Source organism: Struthio camelus, chromosome 24 (genome assembly GCF_040807025.1).
Source record: "Struthio camelus isolate bStrCam1 chromosome 24, bStrCam1.hap1, whole genome shotgun sequence".
Taxonomy (NCBI): domain Eukaryota; kingdom Metazoa; phylum Chordata; class Aves; order Struthioniformes; family Struthionidae; genus Struthio; species Struthio camelus.
Window position 1 is genome coordinate 6,181,289 of NC_090965.1, and position 21,085 is coordinate 6,202,373.

General features: G+C 65.2%; 1 protein-coding gene across 14 annotated transcripts in view; it reads left to right on the forward strand.

Moving 5' to 3' along the window:
- Window positions 1–20,769, forward strand: part of FOXP4 (forkhead box P4) — a 64,918-nt gene extending 44,149 nt beyond the window's left edge. For 4 of the 14 annotated variants that reach the window (XM_068918335.1, XM_068918346.1, XM_068918349.1 and 1 more), the window contains 12 exons: window positions 5,855–6,005; window positions 6,371–6,575; window positions 6,912–7,016; window positions 9,733–9,820; window positions 11,797–11,892; window positions 11,993–12,194; window positions 12,307–12,383; window positions 12,634–12,735; window positions 17,696–17,817; window positions 18,232–18,298; window positions 18,555–18,721; window positions 19,141–20,769. In XM_068918335.1, coding sequence (XP_068774436.1) covers window positions 5,855–6,005; window positions 6,371–6,575; window positions 6,912–7,016; window positions 9,733–9,820; window positions 11,797–11,892; window positions 11,993–12,194; window positions 12,307–12,383; window positions 12,634–12,735; window positions 17,696–17,817; window positions 18,232–18,298; window positions 18,555–18,721; window positions 19,141–19,288 — 1,530 coding nt within the window. In that variant the 3' untranslated portion in view covers window positions 19,289–20,769. The remainder of the gene's footprint in view (window positions 1–5,854; window positions 6,006–6,370; window positions 6,576–6,911; window positions 7,017–9,732; window positions 9,821–11,796; window positions 11,893–11,992; window positions 12,195–12,306; window positions 12,384–12,633; window positions 12,736–17,695; window positions 17,818–18,231; window positions 18,299–18,554; window positions 18,722–19,140) is intronic. The other 10 variants (XM_068918337.1, XM_068918347.1, XM_068918341.1 and 7 more) reach the window with 7 other exon arrangements.
- The last annotated feature ends 316 nt before the right edge of the window (window positions 20,770–21,085 follow it).

Sequence of the window (21,085 nt, forward strand, 5' to 3'; positions counted from 1 at the left end):
CTCGCGGGCGCAGCTGGACCTGCGCGCGGGGTGTAGGCGCAGCGGTGGAGTCGGCGGGCGCTCCGGCGGCGCGGCGGGACCCTGCCCGGCGGCGGAGGCCAAGGGGCAGGTCCCCGCGCGGCGTTGCTGCGGCTGCCTCGTCCGGGCGCCGGGGGGTCCTCCGCTTCGGCTGCGCCGGGATCCTCGGCTCCGCGCGCGCCCAGCTGGGATACGGGCGGGTGCTGGCAGGGTCAGACCTCTTGCCGTCGAGGGTGGTTTCAGGAAGATGGAAAAACCCCTTTGCCCTTGCTGCGAACAGGCAGTCCCTGAGGAAAGGCCCTTTGGGGCAGGGAGGGGGGTTCCCAAATCCGCCTCGCGGGCGACGGGCCGAGGGGAGGGCCGGCTCGGCTCCTCCCGGTGCCCCGGCCCTGGCCGGCTCGGGGAAGCGGGCTCCCGAGCGCGGCTCGCGCCGGGCAGAGCCGTCCTGCTGCAGCTAGCGCAGCAGCGCCCTGGCAAGCACGGGCTCAGGAGCAGGGCTGGTTAGGAAAAAAACCCAAAACAAGGCTTTTTGCGCCAGGAAAGGCAGTTCTAACAAGACGGAAGCGCTGGGCGGAATTGCAGCAGGTTCAGCAGAGGGTTTTCGCGGAGGGCGAAGCTCGGGCAGGGGCCGAGGGCAGCCCGCCGCGCTTCGGTCGGGGGCGCTTTGCCAGGCTGGACCCTTTGCTGGGGAGGTAATTGCATGAGCAGAGAAGCGTTCATGCTGCTACAATTGCCTCAATCTTGAATAACTGCATTTACACAACAGATTTTACTGTTGTTTCTTGTAGTAACAGACTGGTAGGGGTTGCGGCTGTCTCGGCAAAACCCTTCGCCGTGGCCCGCTTCTGGGTGATGTGCACACGGAGGCTCTGGGTCAGGAAAGGGGCAGCAGTCAGGCATCGCCGCTCGCTCCCTTTTTTTTTTTCATGCTTTTACCCGTCCCTGCAGAAGGGGAGCGCCGGGGGGCTTTTCGTTGCACTCGGCGTTTCCTGAAACACCTCTCCGAACGGCTCCCTGCTTTGGGCTCATCCGGTAGTCTGCACTTAGCAATCCGTGTTTATTTTGAGAAAGAAAGCGTTGAAGCCCATGCTTAACTTCAGGCCGCAGCCCCCATCCCACCTGGTGAATAGGGAGACTCGAGGGCGTCCCGGCGTCGGAGCCGGCACCCACTCGAGCCTTCAATAGACTTTGACCCGGGCTTTCAGTGCGGGATGTCGCCGTATTTACCCAGAGCGCGCGGGGTCAGGCTTTATCGGAGCCATCTCCGGGAGCTGGAGGAGCTGCGTGTGCTCGAGGAACTGGGGAGGCATAAATCTGAGCTTCCTCAAGGACTTCCCTCTTGGCTGCGGATATGTTATATTGCAGCGAGTAACTCTGGTATAATTAAGCTCTAACAAAGGGCTTTCTTACCGCGCTCCCGGTTTAAAAAAGCGCATATTAACTTTTAATGAAATGCTGTGGAGGAAGCAAGAAATTGATCCCCGAAGGAGGCCTGAGTCGCTTGTTGGGGGAGGAAGGGAGATGAGGTGGTAGGTGTTGATAAACGGGTGCGTGTCCGACTCCGGTGCTGCGGCAGCCCGGCCCGGGAGCCCGCTCGCTCGCGGGGCTTTGCACGGGCCGGCCGGGGGCTCCCCGGGGAGCGGCTCCCGCGGCGTGTCCCCTCCTGGAAACCAGGCGAGGGGCAGCGCGGCTCCGGATGGCCACCCGGCGGCTGGCAACGAGCCGCGGGAGCCCCGGCGCTGGCACCGCTGGGCTGCGCGGGCTGCCCCCGCCTGCTCCAGCTGGCCCTGGGAAGCGGGGTCGGTTTTCCCCCAGGAAATTACGGCGGCTGCTATTAATACAGCCCGCGTCGGGCAGCGGTACGTGCCTGCTGGGACCGGCGATGCCCTTGTTTCCCCCAGCGGAGCCGGGCATAGCTGGAGCATCTCGGATGCCGCTGCGGAGCCCTTCTCGGCCGGCGTCGGCTCCTGCATGGAAATCCGCGGCAGTATTTGATTACGGGCCGCTGCGACGTTGGAAACCGAGCGCGTTGTTCTCCTCCCGATTTCGAGGAGCGGCGTCGGTGCGATTGTAGGTCGGCGTCCGGTCTCGGCGGGCGGGCGGGCATCGCCGCCTGCCGAGCCGGTAGCAGCGCTCGGGGGGAGCCTCTCGGCTCTGCCTGGCGGGAGCGGCGCGCGCTGCAAATCCCCCGCAGGGCGCGAGGAGGGGAAGAGCAGGAAAAGTGGGAGAGAGCAGGATGGAAACGTGTCGGAAGCCCGTGCCGGAGCGCGTCCTGTCCAAGAGGATGCAGGGATGGGTTTTGTATACATCCCGGCAAGGAGCTGCAAAGCCGGAGGAGGGGGTGGCCGGAGGCAGCAGCCCGGCCGTGTCCGGGGGTGGCGCGTGGCGAGCGGCCGGGACCAGGCAGCGGTGCTGCACCTTGCAGCCCTTCCTAGGGGCTTGCGCTCCTTTATTGTGCAAGGGTGAAACCCCAGCAAAGCCAAGGCCGGCCAAGTCCCGCGTGCCAGCAGAGCGAGGAACTTCCTTGCAGGTGGGATCGCTCGGGCGGCTTTGGCCCGTCCCTCGCGGCAGAGCTGCAACGGCCGCGATTTCCTCCCGGCTGCTCGTCCTCCTGAAGCCGAGCTGCTGGGAGCAGCGGCGGGACAAGGGAAGCCGCGTTGCGGCGCGCGGGCTCGCTTTGTGCTTTGCAGGGGAGCCGCGCGGGGCCTTTCCTCCTCCCTGCCTCGCTCGGCGGCGGTCCGGCGGGGCCGGGGAGGGGGGCGGCGCGCGGGGCCCTGCCTGCCGAGTAACCTCGGCGTCAGCTTAATGAACTGCTCCTGTCAGTCCGGAGTGTCACGCCGAAACTCCTCTTGATGTGCTCATAAATCAAAGTGACGGCGCCTCTTACCCCGGTAGCTGCACCCAGTCATCTGCGTCTAATGTAAACAGAGCGCAGACAAAATGCGTTAAGGAGCCGAAACCCCTCGCCGGGGAAGGGAGCCGGGATCAAAGGGGGGACGCGGTGGCGGGGACCGGATGCGGGAGCTGTCCCCCGCCGCGCGGCGGGGAGCCGGCCCGGCCCCGTGGGTGCCGGCGACTGGCAGGGAGAGGATCGGCCATTGCTTTCTTTGTGTTTTGAGATTTGCATCTGCGCGCAGATAAAGCTTCGTACTTCATCGGTTGGGGCCCGGGCGCTGCGCCGCGACCTCGGAGCGCCGAGGCGTCCGGGCAAACCCGGGCCGGGGAGCCCGCGGGGACCGGCCGGAGGGAGCTGCCTCGATTCCCCTCCCGGAGGCGCCGGGGAGGCGGGAGCGGGGTCCGGTCCCGGCCGAGCGGTGTACCGCGGTGCTGCCGCGCCGTGCCGCGCCGTGCAGCCCCGGGGGAGGAGAGGGGCCCTGCTCCTGCTTCGCGGGAGGGCGCCTTGGGCCGGGTCTGCCTGTACCTCGCGTCGGGGTTTTGAGCCCCTTCGCTCTGTCGTCTCTGCTTTGCGGCGCTTGGTCTCTAGGGAGCTGCAAACCCCGTTTGCCTTCCGCAAAGGAGCGGGAAGGGTTTGCGCCCCGGTCCGTTGTACATCCACGGAGCGCAGCGCAGAGCGCCGGGGTCTGCAGCTGGGCGCCCGCGCGCCCCCGGCCTGCCAAACCGCGGCGGGAGTCGAGGGCAAGGGCAGGACGCGGCGGCTCCGGTCGCCGACGAAGGCAGGGCTCGGCCTGCGGAGCTGGGACGGGGACGCCGGCGCCCGCGTTTCGGCCCTCGGGTGCATGACCTTGTCGCGCCTTTTTCCCTGCGTGCTCCTACGGAGGCGAGGTCCTCTCTGACCCCGTGCACGGATGTCCTCCTGCTGCATCCCCTGGCTGGAGAGCGAGGAAGAGCGCGAGGCCTTCCTCGCCTCTGAACAGAAATAGCTTTGGTTTGTGCCTTTATCTTCAAGCACCCGAGGTCCAAGGCTTGGGTGAGGCCGGAGAGGGGCCAGCCCTGGAGATGGCTCTCTCGGGAGCGGTTCTGCAGCGGCCGAGAGGCGGACAAGGTGGGGAGGAGTCAGCGCATCCCTCTGAGGCTGAGAAACCGCGTTTAAACTCTCTCCGTGCCCTCGAGAGGACCCAAAATCATGCCTAACGTCGCAGAGCGCACTGATTTTTGCAGGGTAGCGCCTGGAGTCTCTGTTCCTGCCCTGCGATTCGCCAAGCCGGGGATGAGGCAGGTGGGAGAGACCAGGAGCGTCGGCGGCATCCGCCGGAAGAGCCGCGGCCCCCGCTGACGGCGCTCGCTGAGCGCTGCCTCACCCGGCTTCGGGTTGCGAGTCCGCGTGCCTATCCCAAAATAAGCCGGGTTTGGGAGGGAGAGGCTTGCGTTCCTCGTGGAGCAGGGTCTCGGATCCAGGCCCGGACATGCTCGGCGCGAGCCGGGTGCTCGCCGGGTGCCGGGCTCCCCGTGCACCCGCGGCCCCCGTGCACCGAGCCGGCAGCTCGGGGTCCGAGTCCCTACGATGCTCCGGCCAAACCAGAAGCGAAAGGACGTTCCCCTCTGCAAAGCTTTTGTGCCCGAGCGAGATCGGCGTGCAGCGGGAGCTGGCGATACGGGGGAAGCGTGTTAGCCCTCCCGCGGGGGGGCCCTGCCTCGTTTCTTCCTCGGGTTAACGAGAAACTGAAACGGGGGAAAAGAGCCGTTGCTGGGGGAGGTGGGAGCGCAGCGTCTCCTTGGCTTCGCCGGCTCCTCGCGACCCGCGGACGGCGGCTGAGCAAACGGAGGGGCTCAGGGGGCTACGGCGGCGCCGGCCCTGCTAACGGGCGCGGGGCAGCTCCCCTCCCGCCGCCCGGCTCGAATTAGCAGCTGCCTTTCCCCGTCCCTAATTGAATTCTCTCCCCTTCAGTTAATTCTCATGGATTTCTTGGTGCCTCCCCAGAGATCCATCCTGCCGAACGAGTTTAGGGCTGGTTACGCCGGTGCCGGCTCCCGGGGAAGGGTGGCAGAGCATCCTGCCCGGCTGACGGCTGCGGCCGGGGTGGGCGACCGAGCGCACGGGGGACGGGACCGGGCTGCTCGGCTGGAGCAGCGATTGGGAAGAAGGGCGAAGGTAACCCGTGGGAGTCGCTGCCGGGACGCTGCTGATACCCCCAGGGGCACGTGCGCTGGGGGCAGCAGCATCCCTCCTGCCCCAGGGCACCGGCCGCCCCTTGGCCGCAGGGAGGCCGGGCACATCCTGGGCTGTGATTTCCATGCGACGTCCGTGTAGCGCCAGGGATGCGGATGGGCTCCCGGTCGCTGCCCGTAACAGCTGATGGTTGTTTTCTGCCCTCCCCACCCGAGAAGGGGCTCGTGGGGGTCATTTTGGGCAATCACGGACTGTTTCCCTGCTTGCGTGAGGCTGCGGGGCGTGCAGGCGGTGCACAGACCTCCGCTGGGCGCCAGGAGCCCCCTTGTCGTGCACGGCTCCCTTGCTCCCCTGCCAGCCCGCCGCGGCGGCAGGCGCCGTGCCGCGCTCCCGGGAAGCTCGGCGCGCGCGGAGGAGCCCCCCGGCTCCCGCTGGCGGGAATCGCTGCTTTGCAGATGGAGCTAGAGCTCTCTGTGCTCTGAGCAAGCACCCGGCTCCGCTCGCTCCTTCCCTTGTGTTTTTTTTTTTTTTTCTCCTCTTTTCCTCCCTTGCTTCCCCTCCTCTTCCGATAGATCAAAGCCTCTGTCTGGCGCAGCCACGAGCTGAGCGGGCACAGAGGCCCGGGATGGAGGCGCGCGGCTTGCGCGCGCGACGCCGGTGCCGGATGCCCGCTCTGCTGCGCCGGGCTCCTGCCTCCCCTGCACGGCTTCTGCTGCGACGTTGCAAATAATAACACGGCTTGGTTTCTCCCTTCCCTCTCTCTCCCAGCAGCCATTAGGGAATAAGCAGCTGGCCTTCCAGCAGCAGCTCCTGCAGATGCAGCAGCTCCAGCAGCAGCACCTGTTAAACCTCCAGCGGCAGGGGCTGGTGAGCCTGCAGCCGGGCCAGGGCACCGTCCCGCTGCAGAGCCTCCCGCAAGGTAAGGCGCCCGCCGGGGCGGCCGGCGCGGGGGCCCGCGGAGGCGCGGTAGCGGGTTGGCGGCTGCAGCCTCTCTCCGGAGCAGTCGTTCCTAAAATAGCAAGGCTGGTAAACTCCTCCTAGGAACCGGCTGGCTGAATTTTTAAGGCGCGCAGCTTAAGTTTGGGGTCCGCGTTGCTGCTGCCTGCTGCTCCCGTTTTTAACGGGTGGCGGGCGGGAAGGAAGGGGCACGGCGGAGCCAGGGTCTCCTCTCCCCGGGCTGGCGGAGGCTGGGGCTCGGCGCGGGGCCGCGGCCGGCGGTTCGTGCCGGCCGCCCGGGGCCGCGCGCTCTGCTGACCGCGGGGCGCTTTTCCTCTCCTGCCGCAGCTGTGTGCCCCTCGGACCTCCAGCAGCTCTGGAAGGAGGTCACTGCCACCCAGCCTGTCGAAGACAGCATTAAACAGGAGGGCCTCGACCTCACCACCACCACCTCCAACTCTACCTCGTTCTCGGCCGCCAAGGTCTCGCCTCCCATTTCCCATCACTCTCTGCCCAATGGACAGAGCACCATGCACACGCCGCGACGGGACAGGTGAGGTCGAGCTGCGCTGGGCCCTGGACCGCTCCACCCGGAGAAAGGGATCCATGTCTTGGGTCGCCGGCGCGCGCGCGGCTGGGAGCGGGGTCCAGCTGGCCGGGCTCCGGGCTGCGGGTTTTAAGGGTTGCAGCCCAGCTCTAGCCGCTCCGTGAGCAAGTCCCGTAACCCCCGCGCTGCTCCCGTCCCCCCGCGTCGAGGGACGGGAGCTGTTGCAGCCTTCGCCGGCCTCGCAAGGCGGGCGGCGAGGTCTCGCGGCGTCGCCCCGCCGGCTGCGCCGAAACGCTCGCCGCCCCGCTGCGCCCCGTGACGGGCCCTTTCCCTCTTCCGCAGCTCTTCCCACGAAGAGAGCCCCGGCTCCCACCCTCTCTACGGCCACGGGGAGTGCAAGTGGCCTGGCTGCGAAACCCTCTGCGAGGACTTGGGGCAGTTTGTCAAGTAAGTGCCCGGCCGGGCGGTCCCGGGCGGCGCGGAGCATCCCGGCGCGGAGCCGGGAGCGGCGGGAGGAGGCAGATGGCAGCGCGGCAGCCTGCTGCCACCGCTCGTGGGCTCTGGCGCTGACTGATTAACTCCGCTGTCTGAGAGCCCTCCGCTAGCGTCAGGGTCAAACAAATTGTTTTCACGCTTCGTCAGAGGTTTACTTAATTAGTTCATTTGCAATTAGATCTCTTTGTAGCCGGGATTTTTTAGCAAAGACATCAGAAGGAGCTGACGGGCTTGCTTTCTTTCCAGGCGTTCCCCCCCCCCCGCGCTCCCCGCGTCTCTGCTCCGAGCGGCTGTCGGAGGAGTCGGGGCTGAGACGCGCCGGGTGCACACGCGCGTGCACGCGTGCGCTCGGGTCCATCTGCGGCGGCAGCCGATGCCGCCGGCAGCCTTGGCCCTCGCCGGAGGCAAAAGGCAGAGCCGGCGCGGGACGGGCTGCGGGTGGAGGGAGAGGGCTGCCGGAGCAGGTTTAGCCCCCGGGAAAAGCCGTGCCGGGGCCGGGAGGGCCAGGCCTTGCTGGGGCTGCCGAAGCAGGGGAGGAGGAGGAGGAGGTGCCGAAGGGAGCGTCGGGGGAGCGTTGCCCAGTGGCTGTCGAACGCGCTAATGAGTCAGGCTCCTGCCTTCTCCCTTCTCTGCCCCTGAGTCACTGGGCGAACTAAGATAAGGCATCTCCTCTCCGGCTCCGGGCGCGTTCCCGTGGCGCGGGGCAGATGAGCAAACCCAGGGTTGGAAACCGCAGCTGGGTTTGGCAAGGGGCGCTCGGAGCTCGGTGGCGGCGCCGGCAGAGCGTGGCCGTGCTGGTCCCGGCGCCCCGCGTGCAGACCCCGGTCCTGCTCCCTGGTCCGTCCCCGACACGCAGCTCCGGGCGCCGGGCTTCAGGCAGAGGAGGGTGAAAAACAAACTTTCCCACACCCGCCCTCGCCTCCCGCTTGTGGAATATTTCTGCCCCCTCTCTGCGAACGCGTCTGCGGCTCTGGGTGTGGGAGGGACGGCCAGAAACTTCCAGCTCCAAAACGCTTAGCCCAGCTGCGGCGTGGACCTTGCTTTGCGTCCGAGGGACCGGCATCACGCCGGCTCTAGCAATTGCAAAGCGGGCTGCACGGCGCGGCGCGGCAGTTTGGCAAACCTCAGGGGAGGAGGGAGTCATTCGAACGCTGGTTTATAAAACCTGCGAGGGTCCACGTGAGACATCGCTTTTCCCGCTTCAGCCCGGCGTCATGTCTCCCAATAGTTTTTTCCTTGGAGAAACGGCCGTGCCTTCGGTCGGCCAGGCAGAGCGTGAGCAGCAAACGCCTCGGTCCATCCCCAGCTCCGCAGAGCCTGGTGACTGAGCCACTGGGGCGGCTTGCGCAGATACAGGCTTGGCAGCCGGTCCCAGTTACCTAACTTGTTTTTGCAAGTCGGGGCTGGAAGTTTCTCACAAACAAGCCGGCTCGGGAGCCTCCCGGTGTCTTCCGCATCCAGAACGAGGGTAGATGTTCTTTAAACAACTTCTCCCGTGATGTCTCTGCAAAAACATCTCGGTCTTGGTCCTGCTTGAGAGCTGAGAGCATCGAGTAGGCACCTAAACAGTTGCTGGTCCCACCTCGTTCTCATCCTGGGTTTCCCTGCTCGAGGCATCAGGCTTTTATCAGGTGCCAGCGGTGCCAGGTTGAGAACTTGCAAACAAAGTACATGTGTGGTTCAGTGCCGGCGACTCCCCCGGGCATGCTTGCGCAACGCGCTGGCGGGGCCGCGTCCTGCCCCGTCGCTTTGCCAGCGTTCCCCCTTTGATCCCCCCGCGTCTGGCGGTTTAGCTGCGGAGAAGCCGCAGCCCAGGGCAGCACCCGCTGGCCCGTCCGGCGCTTTTCATCCGGCTTCGTGCTCGGATTAAGCGAGGCAGAGAGGAGCTGTAGTTTGCTGGGAAGTCGTTAGGCCGTGGCCGCCGGCCTGCCGGGGCCGTTCGGTTTGCCTTGGCTGCTCTGGGGGGCAGCGGGGCGGTCGAGCGCGGGGGAGGCAGGTCTGGGGGCCGGAGGCGCGAGGGGCGCTCCTGGCTGCGCTGCGAGCCGCGTCCCCGGGCGCTGCCTGCTCCGCTCTGCCCTGGAGCTTTTCCCTCCGGGAGAAGGAGGGAGGGTGGCAAAGACCTAACACGCTCGTGTTTGTAAGGCACTGAAATAGCAGGATGAGGAGCGCCCTGCAAACGTCACCTTCTGCCTGCAGGGATTTCCTTAGGGGGTGTAAATCAACCTCCGTAGTGCTGCCTTTGTCCTGGAAACCTGCTCCTCTGGTCCGGTCAGTCGTGCTCCCGGCGTCCTGGGAGCAGGATTTCTCAAGGAGTTCAAGTGAACCAGCTGCTGCTCGGCCCCGTGCATCCCCCGGCGCTGCCCCGTGCATCCCCCGGCGCTGCCCCGTCTTGCCATCGAACGCGATGGACCCGGGGAGGAGGCTGCCTGGCGCCCTTCCCGCCTTTGCCCGATGGCGTTTGAGGCTGTCGCCGTGCCTCGGTTTCCCTGTGCCGGAGCACCGTGGGCAGCGGCGCCGGAGCATCCCTGGGCAGGCGCGCGGGAAGCGGAGGGCAGCTCCGGGCGCTGCTGCCGCGCCGGCGGGTCGGGGCTGAGGCCAGGTGGGGCCCCGGTGGAGGGGCTGCCTTTCTGGCACGTCCAGGCGTAAAACCCGGTCTTCTCCTCCGCAGACACCTCAACACAGAACACGCGCTCGATGACCGAAGCACGGCCCAGTGTCGAGTTCAGATGCAGGTGGTACAGCAGCTGGAAATACAGGTGGGTGCAACCCGAGCCTCGGAGGGCGCGTGGTTAAAAAGCGGTGTCCTTTCCGAGTCTGCGTGCCGTCGGCTTTGCCGTGGCCGAGCGGGATCGCAAGGACGGGGAGCACCAGCAGGATGCGGCATAACACGGCCGGCCGGCGGTCCCGTGTTATGGAAAGGGCTCGTTTTAATCCTCTTTCTCAAACGGTGGCACTGCCAACCCTGGCAGGGATGAGGGATTTCGAGACCTGGAGGACCCTCACAGCGCTTCTCCCTCTGATTCCAGCATCCCAGCGCAGTTGCGACCAGGTGGGAGGACGGGTCAAGCTGTTCCTCCTACCTGGAGCACCCCAAACACTGCCTGTGGCCTGTAAGGAGACGGCACAGACCTGTGACCCGTGTCCTCTGTGCTGCGCCGCATGGCGTAGGCGTGCCCGAGCGTGGTGGGGCCCCCCGGACGCGCGCTCTTGTGCCCCCCGCTCCGAGGCGAAACCCTCCTTGGGCTGGAGCGGAGAGCCCCGGGCTGCCAGCTCTTTGGAAATCAGGCCACTTATTTAGGTGACTAAGTACAGTCTTTGGAGTCTAACTTGAGGTTCCTATTTTTGGAAATCTCATTCTTTAAATAGCGCCTTTCCCACCGTCTCTCCTTCCCCGAAGTGCCTAGCATAATTTGGTTAATAGAGAAGGGAGGAGGGAAAAAAAATGGGAAGCAGCAGAGGTTTTCACCTGAGCTCTGGAAGCCGTCGGAGACGGAGGTGCGACAGCGGGAGGCGCAGAGGGAGAGGGTCCCTCGCCGGGTGGGTGGGACGGGGCAGGCGGCTGCGGGCGCCTGGCGGTGCCGAAGAGCTGCGATTTGGGTAGGGGGCATGTGACTTGATGGGGATATTTTTGGCCTTCCCTCCTGGATATCTGCGGCTGCCCTTTGCCGGCAGACGGCCGCTCTGTTCCGGCAGGAGCGGGAAGCGGTTGGTGCCCGCGCGGCGGCGGCGGGTATCATGGCAGGGGCGCCGGGCTCCGGGGAGCGCCTGGCCATAATACGCCGTAGCGTTGGCAGCCGCCGGCAGGAGTTAAAATAACACGGGGTAAAGACCGGGGAGGGGGGGGGATGCGCGGCAAAGCCGCCGGCCCCCTCCCTCCCCGAGCCGCCAGCGGAGGGAGATTGTAAAGCCGCCTGAGTCAAACCGTGTGATCGCAGCCCGTTCCCGAGCGCTGGCTAAAGCGAAAGGTTGAAAGCAATTACTGGAGCTTAAAGAGGGAGGGAGGGGAAGGGGGAAAAAAAGAAGGAGGGGGGGAAAAAAAAAAACCTGAAGGGCTAGCAGAAAGCTGCGTGCGCGGAGAGGAGAACCTGCCACCCGAGCTACCAATTATAAAGTTTTGAGCGCGGAGCTCCCGCTGTGTCGGTGGAGAGCGTCTGCATCACGAGGGGAGACCTGTCAGCTCTAATGAGCGCCGCGAAGGCATCGGAGCCGCTCAAAACTTGCAGCAAACTCCGCGCAGGCTCCTGCCTTTTAACTCCTTCCTGGCCCCGCTGCCGGCGGCCGCGCGGGGCGTCTCGTGGCGGGGGGAGCGGACGAGCCCCCGTTTGAGGGGCCGGGGCGGAAAGGGAAGGCGACGTGAAGAGAGCTGGTGTCAGCTCCCATCGCCTCCGCCGAGCTCAAAGTCTCTCCTCGTGCCACAGTGAATATTTCACCCTTCTCCGCACTCGGGGGAATAAACATGCCGGGGGGGGGGGACGGGGGACGGGGACAGGGGGACACAATTAAAGCAATGTCGCACGTCCCGGTGGATGGCTGGACGGGCGGGTTGGACGGACAGATGGTCACGGAGGCTGAGGCGGGAGCCGCTCGTGAGCGGGAGGCTGCCGCGGTGGGAGCAGGAGCAGGCAGCTGCTGCTGCGGGGTCGGTGGCCGCACCGGGTTCGGGCAGGCGCGCTCCTTCGGGTGCCTCCTGGCGCCGCCTGACCGTCTCTCTCCCGCTTCCTGCCTCCCGCAGCTGGCGAAAGAAAGCGAGCGTCTCCAAGCCATGATGGCCCACCTTCACATGAGACCTTCAGAGCCAAAGCCTTTCAGCCAACCTGTAAGCGCTCATGTGCGTTCACCTGCCTTGCCTTGCGCGTCTCCTCCTCTCCTCCCCTGTTGGCACCTTTCCCCGGTGCCAGGGCCCAACCGCTCTCCGTTCCTCCGTGCAGCTGAACCTGGTCTCCAGTGCCACCCTCTCCAAGAGCACTTCCGATACGTTCCCAGACGGCTTACCTCATCCCCCCACCTCCGCCACCGCTCCCATCACCCCCCTGCGGCAGGGCCCCTCCGTCATCAGCTCTTCCACTTTACACAACGTGGGGCCCATCCGCAGGAGAAACTCGGAGAAGTTCTGCACCCCGATATCTTCAGGTGAGCTGCGGGACGCGGCGCGGCACGTCCTGCTCCTTCACCCCCGCTGCCAGGTCCTAGAGCTCTTGCCTTCATCTCCCGCCCCGCTCCCCTCTTTTCCCCCCCCCCGCAGAACTTGCACAGAATCACGAGTTTTACAAAAACGCGGATGTCCGGCCGCCCTTCACGTACGCCTCGCTCATCCGGCAGGTGAGTTATTCCCCTTGCTCCGGAGTTCGACTCCTCGCCCTGCCGTGGGGAACCTCGGGCAAAGCTGCCTCCCTCCCCGCTCTCTGTATAGCGGGAGGCAAGAGCAGCCCTGGGGAGCCCCGGTGCCGGCTGAACCCAGTTTTCTGCACCTCCTGCAGCCTCACGCGGCGGGCGTCAAAGCCACCGGCCGGGCTGGAAAGCTTGAGCTTTCCAAGTAATCGTCTCTTTTTCCCCCTCTCTGATTTCCCAGGCCATCCTGGAGACCCCAGACAGGCAGCTAACGTTGAATGAAATCTATAACTGGTTCACGCGGATGTTCGCCTACTTCAGGAGGAACACAGCCACCTGGAAGGTAAAGCCGGCTCCGCTCGGGGGCTGCGGGCGAGCGCGGCGGGGAGGGGGGGTCCTGGCGGTCCTGTGCCGCAGCGCTGCCTCCTCGTGCTGCCTTCTGCCTTGTTCTGGCCGTTACGGGAAGCGCTCCACTTTCCAAGGGCACCGGAGTGACTCTGCGCTAAAGGACAGTCTTGGTTCAGATGTTTCACCTTCCCCGTAAGGGACTTTCCATCTCCTGAGGTTAATTCTTCTGGCTGGTGCCACCCGGCTTTGCTTTTCCAGCCCAGTCCGTGGGCTGGACCCGAGCACCCGACCATGCTCTGCTTTGGTGGAGCCGCCGAGATGGGGAGCTGCCTGCCCGGAGACAGTGGCAGGGTTTCTGGGCCTCCGCTGTGCCAGCATCCTTCCTCCTCCAAACGTCTCGCCCAGACGTGACCCATCCCAGTTCAAGGTGCAACTCTGAGCAGAGCTCCTGGGGGCATGGCATGATATATTGCAGATAAATTCAAACGTTTTACTCCCAAGATGTGACTCTGGACTTCAGGGAGGTTTGGTCTCAAACAGGGCCATTTGGGAAGGTCTGCGCAGTAGGATACAAAGGCTGCGCGGTAAAAACCCATAGCTTCCTGCAGCCAGGAGCTGGGGCTGGAGCAGAGCCTGCACGTCTCAGCTCCAGGAGAAGGGTAAAAGGGAAAAGTGAGACACTCAAAATAGAAAATAAGGTTAATGATAACCTGGGGGCTGGTGTCACTGCACACAGCAAATAGGAGATGCCCCTGCCAAGCTGTGAAACGCTGGGGCTGGGTCTCAGGAGCAGCCGTAGCTGGTGCTAGGCAGTGGATGCTCATCCGAGAAGAGGGGACGGGGAGAGGAAGGTGGTGGATGAGGGGTGTAGGATACCTCGGGGTATCCTTGGTTTATCTTGATCCATGAAGAGCCTCATTTCTCGCCTTCACCTCCTGTCTACCCCGCACAAGCTTGCAGCAATCCCCTGCAAAGTGCTGTTGCGGCACGCGGAGCAGCGCAGCTCCAGCTTTTCCTCCACCTTCTTGGCATCAGCAGCAGGGACATGTTCATGCCACGGATGGATGGGGGGGGTCAAGGGGCCCCTCTTGGCTTTCCAGGTCCTTTTTGCCGTTCTTTGGAGACCTGGCTGGGTGATGGAGAGTGAAAGCTACTGTTCAACATCTCCCACCTTAGTGCAGGATATTGGGAATATTTCTGTCCCTGAGGACCCATTTACAACCGCTCTGGACAGATGTGCATGAGTCGTCCAGCTTTCTGGGGACAACGCGCCCAGGAGATGTTTCCGTTCTCGTTTATTTAGAAATTACCAAATCTGAGAGGACTGAAAAAACCCCACATCTCAGATGAAAGGGAGAGTTGTGAAAGGAGGAGTTATTTCCCGGACCAGGAAGGATTTGTTTGTTGTTTCCTGCTGCATGCGTTTGCTAAGGCGCAACTTCCGTCAGCTCAGGATAGCGCGAAGCAAAGCGGTAGAGGGGAAACTGCAAGTTTAAAACTGAGAAGCAGAAAAATAAAAACCCGCTTAGGATAAGCACGACGCGAGGAGGGGCTCTGGTGCGTTGGGAAGGCGCGAGGAAGGAACGGCTTATTCCAGAGGCCGGCGTCGCTCCTGAAGGGCAGAGCCGATCCGAGCAGGAGCCTGGCGCGCTCCAGCGGACGCTCGGAGGCGGGGGCGAGCAGCGGGTGTTTCTGGCGCCAGGCCCCCGGCCCTGGCACGGCGCCTCCGGGGCGTCCCGGCTGGCGTCCCAGGCACCGGGAGCGCGGCAGCGGGGGACGGAGCCGGCAGGCGGGTTTTGGGCCCTCCCGTCGGTCTGGAGTCCCCCTCACGGCACGCGGGCAGTATTGCAAGCCGGCGGCGCGCCGGGCCCGGGAGCCGGGAACGTCGCGTGTCCCGGGGCTCCCGGGCCGGGGGGCCGGAGGGGACGGGGAGGGAGCGCGGTGCCGGGGGCAGAGCGCGGGAGCCGAGGCTCCCGGGCTTCTTTCTCAGGGCGAGCGAGGAGCCCTTTCCCCACCCCGTGCCTCAGTTTCCCCATCTGCAGAAAGAAGTCGCGACTGGTGAAAATGCCTTTTTCCCTTCCTTTACGTTAGGAAGGAATAAATGTTTTGGGTTTGTTTTTTTTTTTTTTCCTCCTTTGTGGCTAAGCCACATCCCGCAGCACTGAGATTGCAAAGTGAAGTGTTGCCGGGTCGGAGCGGGGCTTCCCCCGTCCCTTTAATCTCCCTTTTTGCCACCCTCTGTTTTTTCCTGTTCAAAAGGGAGGGGAGGAGATTTAAAAGAGTGGGTGGTGGTGATTCCCCCTTCAACTTTCTATTTTCGAGGCCAGGCTTTTTTTGAAGGGTGGGGAAGGGGAGAGGTGGGAAAAAATAATGCACTTCTGCTCTTCAGAAACCTAGCTTTTCTGCTCCAGTTTCTCTGCCCCTTGGTACCTGGGCTGCCCTGCGGCGTGAGCCGGGGTGCTGGGGGGGCTGCGGAGACCCCCGGCCCGGCGAGGCGGGGGCAGTGGGGCCGGGGGCATAACGCAAACATCATTAGCAAAGACAAAGATGAGAAGCAAACAGAGCAGCCATGTCTGGCGCTAAACAAATACTCTGTGGAAATACAAAAGCCACGTTAAAAGGAGGCAGGAGGCCGCCCCGGCGCCGAGCGGGAGGGCTGCCCGGTCCGGGCTCCCTCGCCTCTCCTCCGCCTGGAGGAGCGGGGCACTCGGGGAGAGGAGCGCTGCTGCGTTATTTCTTTACCCGGGCCATGCACGTCCTTTGGATTTGTTTCACCTTTGCTTTTACCCTTTGCAAATACCCGCCGAAAGGCCCGAAGCGGCGCAGCGGCCCGGGGCCGGCTTTCCCGAGGGCGTTGTTTGGAAGAGGAGCCCCCTGCGCAGGCAGGAAGGGCAGCGCGGGGCAGGATCCGTCGCGGCGGAGCGAGGAAGTCCTGTGTTTGCTAGCCGGAGGAGGCCAGGAGTTCGAGGGCAGCAGCAGCATCCCGGGCCGGGCCGGGACTGGGGGGCCCCGGGGCTGGGGCAGGCGGCGGGAGCGGAGGGTTTGCAGCGCGGCGGTGCCAGGGCAGCGCCAGGGCTCGCGCGCTCGCCGGCCCTTTAGCCAAGGAGGAAGAGAAGAGCAGAGCCGGGCTCGGGGCAAGGTGGAGAGCCAGGACCCGCGGGTTCGTACCTGGGCGCTGTCACCGGCCTCAAGGCAAGCCAGTCCCCAGGTTCCCCTTTGGACTTTCAGCTCCTCGGGACGTTTGTCCGGCCGGCGCGTCTCGGAGCCACGGCGCTCCAGGCCTTTCCCTCCTTCCTGGCGTGCTTTGCAGCCGGGAGACGCTTGGGGAGGCAGAAACGGCTGCTGTGGCACGTTCAAAACCCAGCGGTGAGAGGCGATGGCACCGGGCTGGGACCCCGGGCACCCGGCGGCGCGCCAGCCGAGGCCACCACCCGGGTCGGCTCCTGGCCCGCGTGTTCCCCGTGCACCGCGGCCGAAAAGCGATTTGAACAGCACCGGCTTTGCTGTGAGCCTCTTTCTGCAAGGAACTGGAAAGTCACTTTTGCAAAGTTTGCCCCACGGTCCGTCTCGGTGCGCGACCCGGCACGCCGGCGGCGGGCGCAGGGGCACGGCTGTGCCAGCCGGCGCGCGGAGGACTGGGGGAAGAGCCGAGCTTTGTTTGTTGTTGCCCTTAAATTAAAAAAAGGGGGGAGGGCAGTGCAATTTGATGAGTTTCCGGGAACTCTTAGCACTTTGCAGCACGGGGAGGGGGGGGTTCAGTCCTTGTGTCTCCTTTTGCCTTGTTGTGTTGGCCAGCTCCTTTGTTTATACAGCCCCCGTTCGACCTTTTAAATTGCTGTTAATGTTTTAGCGTAACGAATTAGTCTCTCATCACGAATCGGGACTCGAAATAAAAAAAAAAAAAAAAAACCCTCCGAGGCCAACTTCCTGAAATTGGGGTCATTCTCATTTGCAAGGCAGAGAATCTGAGAACCTTAATGCAAGGAAATTTATTCAAAGGCAGAGCCCCGGCGTGATTAGGCCCTTTGTAATTATAGCTCGGAGAGATTCCACTCCAGCCTCCTGCCTCCCTCATGGATTAGCAAGTGAGTCGGAAAAATACACAGGATTTAATTAGAGGCAAATTAAAATTGGTAATGAAATAGGGGCAGTAGCAAATGGCAGGGAGTTGGAAGGGGAAAAGGGAGCCGGTATCTCTCGGGGCCGCGCTGCCTGCCTACGTGTGCCTCTCTTTATTTTACATTTAGAAATGTAAAGATGGTCGACGTAAAGAAGAAAGGGAGGGAATGGACCAAAAAGGGAGGGGGAAAGGAAGAAAGGAAGGAAGAAAGAGTAGCCGGCTTTGCCCAGCGTCTCCAAGCGAGCCGCGGCAGAGACGGCGGCTCTGCTCCTGGGTCCTCTCCGACGTGGCGTGTCCCTTGTCCCGCTCCGTCCCCGTCTCCCTCTGCGCCCGGGGGCCCCGGCTTGCGGCGGAGGCGAGGGGTCTTGCCGGGCCGTGCGGACCCGCTCCCCTCGCCCCGGGCAGGCGCCGTGGCCGTCGGGGACCCGCCGTCCGCCGCGGTGGGTGAAAGCGGAAAGCCGGTCCGGCGCGCGCCGAGCCTCGCCGTATCTCCCCGCGCAGCAGCCTGCCTGGAGCCAGGTGGCCCCTGGGGACGGTCTCAAACGGGGGGGGACGCGCGGGGCTCGCGGGACGTCCACCTCGGGGACTGTCGGGTGCCGGCAACTCGCCGAGGCTGCAATAACTCAACAAGCCGGCCGGGAGCGCCCCGCGGGGCTGCGGCGTCGCCGAGCCGGTCCCCGTCGCTGCTCCGTCCCTGGCAGCGAGGCAGAGGGCTTTGGGCGAGCGCGGCGGCGGCGGCGCTGGGTCCTGCGCCGTCCGGGCCGGCTGGAGCCGGGAGCGGGGAGGAGGGATGGCGGGGCCGCGCCGCTGCAGCTGCCGCCCGCTCTGCCCGCAGAACGCCGTGCGCCACAACCTGAGCCTGCACAAGTGCTTCGTGCGCGTGGAGAACGTCAAGGGAGCCGTCTGGACCGTCGACGAGCACGAGTACCAAAAGCGAAGGCCACCAAAGATGACGGGGTAAGTCCTCCTCTCGCGCCGGGGCAAAGCCGCCTTGGCGTCCCTGCCGCCGGCCCGGCCCTCCGGCCGCTCCCCGCAGCTGCTAACGCCCAACCGGAGCTGGGTCTGGCCACCCCACCAGGAGCCCCCTTCTTCCACGGCCGTGGCCCAGCCACCTGCGGTCCCCTCCCTGGTGCTCCCTCGTCCTGAGTGTTTCCCCGAGGCTCCCGCCGCCGCCTGCGTTTTGCCCCTCTCGTGCAGCTCGGCAGGCGGACCCCGAGGCGGGGACGCGGCAGGGCAGCTGCTTCCCGGGCTCCGTCTGCTGCTTCCCTGCGCGCGGGAGCTCGCTCGGTGCCGCGCCAGCGCCGCCCGCCCTCAGCCTCGTCGGCCCAGGGGCGCTCAGGTGCACGCCTTTCTGCTTTCTCTCTTTGGCAGGAGTCCGACTTTAGTCAAAAACATGATTTCGGGACTCGGTTACGGAGCACTTAATGCAAGTTACCAGGTAAGGAGCCTGCGTGACCGCTGCCACGGCCGCACGGCCGCTCGCCGACCGTCTCCGTGCGGTGGTCGATAGCCTGCAACGGCCCCTGCCGCGGCGCGGAGCTGTGCCGCTCGCTGCTCCGTGGCTCGCCAGGCCGGCCCCACCTGCACGTTGCCCCCGCGGAGGCGTTGACCCGCTTGCGTGTCTCCAGGTCTGGCTTTCTCCTTGCTGCTGCTGCCCGGGTGGCCCCGCGAGCCCTAACCTCTCTGTGTTGCAGGCTGCCCTGGCGGAGAGCAACTTCCCTCTCCTGAACAGCCCCACCATGATCAACACGAGCTCGGCCAGCGGCATGCTGCACGTGGGCCACGACGACGTGAGCAGCACCGTGGAGCAGGTGAACAGCAACGGCAGCAACAGCCCGCGGCTTTCCCCGCAGCAGTACAGGTGAGCCGGGGCCAGGACCCGGGAGACAGCAGGGGACGAGGGACGCTCGCGACACGAGGGAGATGGTTTGACCTTGCCGCGGGCGTTACTGGCCTGCCGGAGAGTTTGGAGCAAAAGGACGGCGGCGCTAAGGGCTTGGGGGCCCTTGGGGGTCTGCAGAGCTTGAGCGTCGGGGGCTGCGCGCTGCCTTGGGTGGCTCGTGTCCCCGAGGCGAGGGGCCACGCAGGGAACACGGGGTTTGGGCCACCCTGTGATGGGGTTTCGCCGGGACCCAGGCGCCCAGCAAAGAGGTTTGTGGGGTCGTGGCCACCGGGACCAGCCCCCCGAGGCCGAAGGCTTTCCGCTGCGAGTGCCAGCCCGTGCAGTCCCTCGGCGGAGCATCTCCTTGGACTTTAAACCCCAGCTCCCTTCTCTCCCAGTAGCCACCCAGTGCACGTGAAGGAAGAACCAGCCGAGGCCGAAGACGACAGCAGGCCCGTCTCTCTCATGGCCACCACCAACCAGAATGTGACGATTGCCGACGACAGGGACCTGGAGGAGGAGCTGCCGGTGGAAGACTTGTCCTAAGGACCCCTTCCTCCTCACCGAGGGGCAAGCACTTCCCACCCTCCCCAGCTGGAGACGAAGCAACGGCTCCCACCTCCTCAAGGTGACCTTCGGCGTTAACTTGTTTCTTAAAGGCACTTCCACAAAGCAAAAGGGTTTCCTTGGTGCAACCTGTTGCTGACGGCACGTCCCTCCTCCTCCCCACTGCCCCGTGCCACGTCCCCGTCCCGGTGACCGGCAGATTTCCTGCAACAGAGGACATGCAGAGATACAAAAACCCAAGAGTTGAACTTTTTCTCTCCCTCCTCCCTTGGTTAGTAACTGGTGAACGAGGATGGTAGGTTGTTTCTGTCCGAAGTTGTCCCTCCTTCGTTCCCTGTGTCCCCGGTTCCAGCGGAGAAGGAAGGCACCTCCGTCCCGTTTCCCCTGGCAGGGTTGCGGAGGGCCTCGGGCCTCGGGCCGGGCTCTGCTCGAGAAGACGCAGCGACAGGATTTCCCCCACGCCACCCCGGGCACCGCCGCCGTCGCCCCTCGGAGGGACGGCGATGGCAGGATCCGCCCCGGCGCGTCTCCTTCCCCAAGCGGGTTTTGCACTAGGAGGAACCTCGAACCCTTCCCACGCGCCGCCTCCCACCAGCCGGACGGCAGCTTTGGGGGCAAAAAACAGCAGAAACCGGGGGCGAGACCTCTGCCGCCGCCTGCGAGTTGGGCGCGCGCCGCCGTCCTCCGTTTCGTGGCCGGGAAGCAGGTGCGTCGGCGGGAGCCCGCGCGCCGCCCCGTCGCCGCCGGCTCTGCCCGCCGAACCACTTGGAGACCAGAAGATCCAAACCTGTGTTTGCCATCGTCCCCGAGCCCTCCTGTCCCTGCCGGCGCCCCCGCCGCCTCGGCGGGGCCTGGTGGCATCGAGGCGGCGACGGCTGGACGCCGGCGCCGGGCGGCAGGGACGCGAGCTGGAGTTTCTCCTCGCCGTCGGGAGCGGAGAGGGCGACGTCTTGCCCGGCCCGGCCCGCAGCGTGAACAGCTTGGAAGGTGGCGCGGGGCTCGGGCAGCGGAGAGCGGCGCGCCGGCCGGGGACGCGAGTTCGAGCGCAGAGGAAGGCTCTCGCGCCTCCCTCGCACCCGCTTCCCCCTCCTCCTCCTCCTGCTCCGTCTCCGAAGCCGTGGGAAGTTCTCGGAGCGTGGGGCCGAGCTTCTTCCCGCTCCGGTGAGCCGTCCTCGCTCGGCTCCCCGCGGCTCCCTGGGCGCCGCGCGTCCCTGGCCGCTGGGGCGAGACCCGGCCCCGCGCGCCGCCCCCCCAGGCTGCCGCCCCGCGACCGCCGGCCTCTCCGCTCCTTATTTTCCCCTTTTTCTTTTGATTTTTCCTTTACGCGGGCGGGCGGGCGTCCGGGCGGGAAGATACCAAAAGATTTCCTAGAGACGGAAGGTCCGTAGTTCAGGTGCGCGGACGGTATTCATGCCAAAAAGAAGTAGTAATAATAACGAGAAGAACACAACCAAACACCCCTCCTCTCCCTCGCTCTTGTCTTTCCTCGCTGGCGATTTTGCTCGCCGTTGCCTCCTGCGCCGGCAGGGCTCCCGGGGTGCCGGGGAGCGGCGCGGGCTGCGGGGTCGGACCCTCTTCTTCCTCCGCCGCGGGGCGCGGCAGCAGGACGGGAGCTCAGCCGGGCTCTCCGGGGAGGGGGGGACATGGCAGTGGAGATGCTCGCGGTTTTGAGCCCCGCTCCATCCCTCGCCGACCCCGAGCTCCTGGGACGGGCCGTTTCCAGCACCAAAACAAACCGTCTGAGCTCCGAGACCAGGCAGCGAGCGGCGGCGCGGC